At 36.2% G+C, this 9,309-nt stretch overlaps 1 protein-coding gene across 1 annotated transcript; it reads left to right on the forward strand.

The window, feature by feature from the left end:
- The first annotated feature begins 6,368 nt into the window (after window positions 1-6,368).
- LOC130945648 (uncharacterized) lies at window positions 6,369-9,060 on the forward strand. Its single transcript, XM_057874351.1, has 7 exons — window positions 6,369-6,449; window positions 6,972-7,127; window positions 7,857-7,981; window positions 8,033-8,055; window positions 8,111-8,188; window positions 8,409-8,463; window positions 8,572-9,060. The coding sequence occupies exons 1-7, from the start codon at window positions 6,369-6,371 to the stop codon at window positions 8,681-8,683; spliced, it is 630 nt and encodes a 209-aa protein (XP_057730334.1). The 3' UTR covers window positions 8,684-9,060.
- Window positions 9,061-9,309: the final 249 nt, after the last annotated feature.

The following is a 9,309-nucleotide window of genomic DNA, read 5'->3' on the forward strand; positions in this document are numbered from 1 at the left end:
AAGCCTTCTCCTAGTACCCATCAGGTCCAACCAAAAGCAAAGAAGACTCCTAACAAGGCTACTAGTACTTGGACAAGGCCTAACCACCAACGTACAACACATGCTACTGGATCCAAAGTAAAATTAAGCAGGGGCATCAATATTGGAAAATCGGTTAGTGTGGCTTCTTCGGGGACCCGGCACAATGTTCATCATCAGCAGCAATAATGTGAGACAACAAATGGCACTGTGCGAAAGCGTTCTCGCCCAAACTCTTTGCAGAATTCACCAGTAGATAAGGATGGAGCATCGACGGCAGGTATGGTGCAAGTTTCGACGGAGAAAATTGGGCTGCCACTTGAGAGTCCATTAAAGGCAGGATTGTCGAAGACAGGGACAACATGTTGAGTCTCGGGTTTGTTATTGGAGCTCCCTTTTTGCTGTTTTTTATGGATAGTTTCAATATCATAGCCTGGAATGTGAGGGGTGCGTCTAACAAGATGGCCCGTGTGCATTGCAAAAATTTGGTGAGAATATATAAACCATCTTTCTTCTTTCTCTTTGAGACTCATACCATGTTTAATAATTGAAAAAATTTTTGGGATAAGTTGGGTTTTCATTGTGTTGGTATTGAGGAAGCAGTAGGACACAGGGGTGGCATTTGGTTTCTATCTTCTATTGCTAATGCTTCTTGTGTGGTTATTGATCAAATTGACCAATGTATCACAGTGAAAGTGAGTGTGGGTAACTTAGTTTGGCTTTGTAGTGCAGTATATGGGAGTCCTCAATTCGAAAAAAGATGTATGCTTTGGGATCATTTGCGTTCTATTAATTCAGGCCATAATAGACCATGGATGGCCATTGGTGATTTTAATGAGATTGTGGCACCAGATGAGAGTACATGTGCTTATTTTTCTTCTCACAGAGCTAGTCTATTAGCTACTACTCTAGATGACTGTGAGCTCTTTGATCTTAAAGTGACTGGTAGGAGATATACTTGGTATAGAGCAGTTCAGGCTAGTAGGGACTTGGCTAAAAGGTTGGATAGAGCTATAGTTAATGAGGCGTGGATGTCAATGTTTCCTGAGGGTTATTCTGAAATTCTTAGTAGGCTTCATTCTGATCATTGTCCTATTTTAGTTCGTTGTCATGGTAGCCCCAGAGTGAAAGGTTCTCGTCCTTTTAGGTTCCAAGCTGCGTGGGCAACACATCCTTCTTATAAACATGTTATTAGTAAGGCTTGGAATCAAGAGTTTGGAGGCGTTACTGAAAGGCTTAAGATGGTTCAACATGCTTCTTTGGACTTCAACTCAAAGATTTTTGGAAATATTTTTGTGCGAAAAAATAAGCTGGAATATCAGATTGATCAGATTCAACGGCGTTTGGAGGTTACCGATGTGTTATCTCTGAGAATTAAAGAAGCTGAACTGAGGGAAGATTATAATAGGCTTTTATTGCAAGAGGAACTTTTTTGGTACCAGAAATCTAGAGAGCAGTGGGTCAAGTATGGGGATAGAAACACTAAATTCTTTCATCTTCAGACTTTGGTGCGTAGAAACCATAATAGAGTACATGGATTATATGTTAGAGATGGGTCTTGGTCTACTGATCCAGATATTCTCCAGGAAGAAGCCCTCTCTTTTTACAAGAATCTCTTTGGTACAACGGAAGAGGTTGAGGTTGATTGTTTAGGGGATGTTCCGATGCCCACTCTAAGCACTGAGACTTGTGCTAGGTTAATTGACCCTGTCTCTTTTGCGGAAGTCAAGTCAGCAGTATTCAGTATGAGCCCTTTTAAGGCTCCTAGTCCAGATGGCTTTCAAGCTTATTTTTTTAAAGAATATTGGGAGATAGTAGGCACTGAGATTTGGAATATTGTCCGGAGCACTTTTTTGGGAGAGTTCTTAAATCCTAGCATCATGGAAACTCTGATTGTGCTTATTCCTAAAATTGATAATCCTACCTTTATGAAGGATTTCAGGCCTATTAGCTTGTGTAATGTTGTTTATAAAATTATCACCAAAGTATTGACTAACCGACTTCGGCATTTTCTTCCAGATATTGTTAGTCCTTTACAAGGAGGTTTTATTCCGGGTCGTGGTGCTCCTAATAATATTATTGTGGCCCAAGAAATTTTGAATTTCATGAAGCACACAAAATCCAAGAAAGGTACTCTTGCTTTTAAAATTAATCTTGAAAAAGCTTATGATAGGGTGGATTGGAGGTTTTTGGAGAGTACTCTCATTGCTTTTGGTTTTCCTATCATCACTGTTAATTTGATTATGACTTGTATCCGTGCATCCTCTCTTTCTATTATGTGGAATGGGAATAGATTGGATAGTTTTGCTCCTAGAAGGGGGCTTAGACAGGGCGATCCAATGTCTCCTTACTTATTTGTGCTTTGTATGGAAAGACTTGCCTGCTATATATCTCATAAGGTGGTCGAGGGTGTGTGGAAACCAGTTTCTGTCACTAGGGGTGGCCCAAAATTTTCTCATTTGATGTTTGCAGATGATCTCTTACTCTTCTGTCAGGCTACAAAAAGTCAGGTCCAAATGGTCATGCATTCTCTTAACATTTTTTGCAAGGCATCTGGCATGAAAGTGAATCTTGAAAAATCTAAAGCTTTTTGTTCTAAAAATGTGACTGCTCGTAGAAGAGATATTTTTACTAGTGTTTCTTCAATACGTTTTATTTTGGACTTAGGAAGATATCTTGGAGTTAACCTTAATCATTCCCGTACCAGTAGGGCTTCTTTTCATTCGGTGATTGAAAATGTGAGGGGAAGATTAGCTAATGGGAAAGGAAGGCTTCTAAATAAAGCAGGGAGACTTTGCTTGATCAATTCTGTTGCAGCATCCATTCCTGTCTATCATATGCAAGTATCTTTTTTTCCAAATTGGGTTTGCGATAAATTATCTTCTATGATGAGACAGTTCCTTTGGAAGGGTCAAGTTGATGGTAGAGGTCTTTCTCTTGTTAATTGGAGGACCGTGATCACTCCAAAAAAATTTGGTGGCCTAGGTGTTAGAGACCCTGCGTGTGTTAATATATCTTTACTTGGTAAATTGGTGTGGCAACTTTTTCATTGTCAGGACAAGCCTTGGGTTGCTCTATTGAGGGCGAAGTATATGAGGAATGAGGGAGTTTTAGATGGCCCTGTCCCTTACAATGCTTCTCATGTTTGGAAGAGTATCTCAAAGGCTTTTGGTGCTCTTAAGGATGCCTTCTCTTGGTGCGTTGGGTCACTTGATCAATCTTTTTGGTTTGACAATTGGAGTATTGAGGGCCCAATTGCTCAAGATGTCCCTTTTGTACATATATCTGACTCTGATTTAACTATTAGAGACGTTTGGAAATATGGTCAATGGAATCTCCATGATATTTTCTCTATCATTCCAGAAGATGTCAAACAGCGTTTGAATGCTTATAATCCAGATTTGAATGCTGGAGAGAGTTCGGGTTGGTCGTGGGGTGTGGCATCTTCTAGACTCTACTCAGTTAGGAATGGGTACAGTTGGCTAGCCAAAAGAAAGTTTGACTGGAATGAGCATGATAATTGGTTGTGGGTATGGCGTCTGCATATTCCTGAGAAGTATAAGTTCTTGATTTGGCTCAGTCTTCATAATGCTATTTCTACGGCAGAGTTTTGTTTGGGTCGTGGTTTAGCTTTATCTAGCACCTGTCATCGGTGTCAGAATGGTTCTGAATCCATTCTTCATTGTCTTCGGGAGTGCCCTAGTGCCAAGGAGGTCTGGACCCTTTTAGGCCTGTATTCAGATAACTCGAATTTACATGATTGGCTCTACAGAGGTGAAAGGAGTGGAGATGCTTTTCTTTTCTTTTCGACCATCTGGTGGATTTGGAGAAGTAGGAATCATGACTTATTTAATATAGATGATTCATGGAGTGCTAGTAAAGTGGTGAGTTTGATTCGTAGTTCAGTAAGGGAGTTTCACACTATTTTTGCTATGCATCAATCTCTGTCTCCTCCTTCACTTTGTTTGCATTGGGTTCCACCTCCAGTTCATTCTGTTAAATTGAATTGTGATGCTAGTTGGTTTGCTCCTTCTGGCTATGCTGGTTTTGGTTGTATTATTCGCAATCCTGATGGATGTTGGTTGAAAGGTTGCACTGGAAAAGTCGAAGTGTGCAGTGTTCTTTTTGCTGAATTGTATGCAATTTGGAGAGGTTTACTTCTTGCTTGGGAGAGTGGATTTCGTGATGTTATTTGTGAAACAGACTGTTTAGAAACTCTTTTCTTGGTAAACCAAAGAATGCTTAATAAGGATATTTTGGAATGGGATTTGGCAAAGCATATTCAGGAGGTTATGAATTGGAATTGGAGAGTCTCTATTCTTTTAATTCAGAGGACTGCAAATAGTGTTGCAGATTGTATGGCTAAAGCTGTCGCGGACATTCACTTGAATTGGAGCCAACCATGGAGTGAGTTTCAACATCTAATAGATTTAGATATGACCCTAGCCAATTAATTTGGTTTTGTCTCTTTTTTTTTTCTTTCTTTTCTATTTAGTCACCAAAAAAAAAATCCTCTTCTTATTTTTATATTTTCAACCTTCTTTTTCTATTCCTTGTCTAATGGTCATCTTCTCTTCATCAAAAAGTAAATTTTAAATTCTCTAATTTTTTTATATAGCTCTCCATGACTCTATGTATCTTTCAATTTCATTATTTTTCTTTTTGATATTTTCAATTGCATTTTTTAATTCAAACAATTATAGTTTAGGTATCAATCTAATATTTTATTTTTTTCGTGACATTATATATTTTATTTTATTCTCGATTTATTCATCCTTATTACTTATTTTTTATCTTTTGTTCTAATATATGTACCTATGTTGCATATAAAATTTTAAAATAAACTGATTAATTTACTAATTTAGAATTTCTTTTTTATTTTTAAAAATAATAATAAAAAATATTTTAATTATAATATATAATTAAACAGATACATAAAATATTTTATCTAATATTATATCAAAATTAAATTAAAAAATATATAACAAATTTAATTATTTTAAAAAATAAAAAATTATAAAAATTATATTTTTATTATTTTATATAAACATACTTTTCATATAAAGATTTAATTTTTCTAGTATTTATATATAATTCTAATTTCAAATTATAAATATTAATGTATTATTATGTGCTAATATACCAATTAATTCAATCTTTTATTATTAAATATGTATAAAAAAATTAGTTAGGATAATAAGTTATCTATAATTTAATTAAAAAATTTTAATTTTAAATTCTAGAAATAAAAAAATATTTTTTATAAATTATATATAATAAATAGTATTTTAAAAATAAAAATATTCGCTAACTCTTTTTAATTTTTATATCTTCATATAATTAATAATATTTAACAAAATTTATTTAATATATATATATATATATTTTTTTTTTTATTTTGCCCCCACTCTTAAAATTTTCTGGTTCCGTCACCGTGCCGCTGAGCGAGCATTTTTGTTCTTGGGACTTGGTGAAACTGGTGATGACTTCCGGATTCTGGAGCCGGTTGGTGTTGGTGGTGGAGATTTCATGTTTTTGTAACCGGAGACTCTTGCGGCCGCTGCTGCTTCCTCTTCGGCGGGTTCCGCATTTCTTGCGGCCGCTGCTGCTTCCTCTTCGGCGGGTCGCGCACTTCTTGCGGCGGCTGCTGCTTGCGCATGCAGAGAAACCTCTTCGGCGGGTCGCGCACTTCTTGCGGCCGCTGCTGCTTGCATGCAGAGAAACCTCTTCGGCGGGTCGCGCATCTCTTGCGGCGGCTGCTTCATTCACGGGTGAACCGCCGGCACCAAACCATTCGATTGCGGGCGGACGAGGAGGCGTGTGCGTAGGTAAAAGTGGCTGCAACCGCGGCCTTAACCGCGGAAAACCGGAGGATGAGAAGCACCCCGATTAAGATTCCGAGTAATAAACTTGGAAATTCGTCACTAAACACTGGAACTGTAAAAATGATGTCAAAGAAGCGGAGAGGAATAGAAATTCCTACCGTCATCTTCTTCTAAATGATATCTTGAAGTGGCTCTTGAATAGCAAATGGTGTTTGTTTAATTCCGGGGAAAGAGAAGATAAGAGAAAACAAAAGAAAAAGGAATAGTTTTTGAATTGATAAGAATTTTAATGTGTTACTTGTAGGTATGCCTCGGAAACAAATATAGTGCGGTATGCAAAGATATCCCTTCAACTACTGTTACCTGAACTAATTGGTCATGCATAACAGTAATTAGTTAGGAAGTGCTGATGTGGACAAATTCTTTAGTAAGCAAGGTAGTTAGTTATTAGCAAGTGAGATAGTTAGTTGTGTGACTTAGTTAGGAAGGCAATTTTTGCAATCAGAACAAGAGAATGCAAGAGTGATGGAGTTGTGGCAGTTGTACACACCCTCCTCTGCTTCAAGCTTCGTGAGGTTCTTCGAACTCACCAACTTTAACAACAAAGTAAGACCGTCCGTGATGTTGCCCTGCGAGTTAGGTGGATGAATGTAAGCTACAAACTTGTTTTCGGCGGCTATATTCATTTTGAATGCTGTACAATTTTATTTCCTCTGGGTTGATCATGTTTCTATCATTCTATTGTTACATATGAATGTATAACCATTGAGCCATTTGGATCACATGTCATATGAGGAAGCTGATTCTGATTATCCTCGTTGTTTATTAGAATATCGGTGCTAGGTGTACAAGTGAATTTAACCAAGTTCCAGCCAAGCGGCTCCAAAAACAAGTGCCACTTCGTTTTTTGTTTTTCTTCTTCGTCTCTTGGTTAGAAACTTGGCTTAGTTTTACTTGTACACGCAGCTTTTCTGTTATTCGAATTAGAAAATTGTCATTGAAGCGTTCGAGGCTTTATGGTTCTACTTCATGGTTGCATGATTTTTTTTGTTTGATGGAGATATTTGGACCTTATGTATAATAGAATCATCAACTATGGATTTGGTTCCTTCATTAAAATTGTGCTAGGAACTTTTATTCCTTTTGCAACCCATCGTTAATAAACTTGGTTACTTCATACTCTTATTGGTAACACATGTTTGGTGTGCTTTCTTGCAGAAGAAAGAAAATAGCAAAAGAAGGAAGGATGATCACAATTTGACGAGGAAAAGTAAAGATAAGAAGGTACTACTAACATTTATTTAATATTTCAATATTCTTGCAATCGTTATATTAGTTTTATTGTGGTATCTATATTCTGCCCTGTCCTTGCATTTAAAGGCGCTATTTAGTGTCTTCCTGTTCGTTTCTGCATTGGTGTATGCTTGTGCCATGTGGATTGAGGGCTGACCTATTTTTATGTTCTCTTGTTGATTGCTTAGTTGACTTTAAACCCCTTTTCCCTTAGCCTAAGTGGAAAAAAATAAGAATAATCTTCAACCCTTGTACCAAGGTTCTTCATCTTCATCAAGTTTTTAACTTTGAACTGATGATCTTAATTTTTATTTTTTAGTCCTGGTGAAATAATTGATTGGTTTTTAAAACTTTGGTGTCATGTAAGCTTATATGTTTACTGACAAGCACAAATTTTCCAGAATGCTAAGATGAACACCAATAAATTTCACTTCATGATATTATTGAGCAATAGTTATTCAACCAAAACTTTGGTGACATTTATTCATAGTACATCTTTAGAAAACTGTTGTTCTTCTTGAATAAAAATGCTGCTTAATTTTTACTTTCCTAAACACTATTCCCTAATTTCCAACACTTGGTGTAAAAAAAACAAAGCAGAAATTTAACAAATATGAAATCATTTGTAGAATACTGGACAACTGTAGTTTCTTTCTTTATGTCCCTTTTCATTCTCAATGGGAATTTAGATGCTTAGCAAAAGTCTATCTTTATTTCCAGGATAGAGTTTCAGATGCTGGCGCAAAGTCATCTCACTTTCCTGCTCGTTCCAATGTTTCCCCGTATGCTCCTCCTATGATTACAATGGACAATGATGATGGTATCCCTTGTACAGGTCAGGCTCCGTAACTTCTGAGTGGTCTCATTGCTTAGGATGGTGTGGTTTGTGATTACAGGCTTCTGTCCAACATAAGCATTTGTTTCACCTTTGAAGCATCTCATGTACTCTAATGTTCAAGCAGCTTTATCTTAAGGTCCCACTGGCGAGCTATTGGAACAAAATGCACAGGCATTGAATCAGATCTCTGCTAATCTTTCTTCTTTTATGGTGGGTTAATAACAGTTCTGACCGATTTTAATTTACGAAAAACACCACATGAACAAAAACAGGATTTGCATATTTTCTCTTCCATGTTTTTGTTGTTTTCCGTATACTGTGCTAATTTACTCAACAATCTAGTATCATGAATCTTTTCAGAGTTTGTAAATCAGCGGAAATGACTATAGTTGGGATATCTTGTTATTACTAAACTAGGGTTCTCATCTATCAAGATAACATCAATCTTTTCTGCCAAACCAGAGACAACATCCTTAAAATCATGAATGAGTAAGTCATACTGTTTAATGTATCTTGAAATTATATTATTTAATATTTTCTTTAATTTTAATTTGACTCAAGTAAAAATACTTGCTTTCTTCTCTATTTTCATGGCAGGTTGAACGATTCGCCGGAAGTGATGAAGCAAATGCCGCCTCTTCCTGTGAAGGTGAACGACGATCTAGCGAATTCCATACTTCCAAGAACTACTCTCCCAACACAATCATGATGCTACTCAATTCGTATTCTGCCTCTGATCGGGATAATAACTGCCAATCATTGAATCAAGTTGACTCAAGATTTACCAGTTGGAGGAAAAAAGAGAAAAGAAAAAGGAGAGATATAATGAAATAATTGTTGATAATTAAGTTGTACTAGTCTTCATTTTTTTTTTGGTTAATTCTGTTTTGCAAATGTTGGTTGTTTTTCTCTTGTTCTTATTGGCTCTAACCTTAGTTGGAACTATAGGAATTATTAGTGTTCTTGTTATTAATTGAGTTCAATTAAATTTAGTAGATGATTGATCAATAAGTAGTGCTATAATTCCATTTATCGTCCATGTTATTTTGTTTGCAGATCTTAATGTTGTTCATATTGTTTTAAATTATAGATGTATTTACCTTATTTGTTTCCCATGTCTCCTTCAAGTGTAATTGGATTGCATTAAGGTGCTGTTTATGCATTCTCCTCCCCCCTGCAAATCCCATATTTCCAATTTTCATTTGAACTGTAAAACTCAGATAATAAAGATATAATAATATTAAGAGAGGGGCCAAATATAAGAATTAGGTTTTAGGCTACTTGGCCAAGAAGTTATGGTATTATGTCATTAAGACATTAACTATTTCTGTAAAA

Source organism: Arachis stenosperma, chromosome 8 (assembly GCF_014773155.1).
Source record: "Arachis stenosperma cultivar V10309 chromosome 8, arast.V10309.gnm1.PFL2, whole genome shotgun sequence".
NCBI classification, from domain to species: domain Eukaryota; kingdom Viridiplantae; phylum Streptophyta; class Magnoliopsida; order Fabales; family Fabaceae; genus Arachis; species Arachis stenosperma.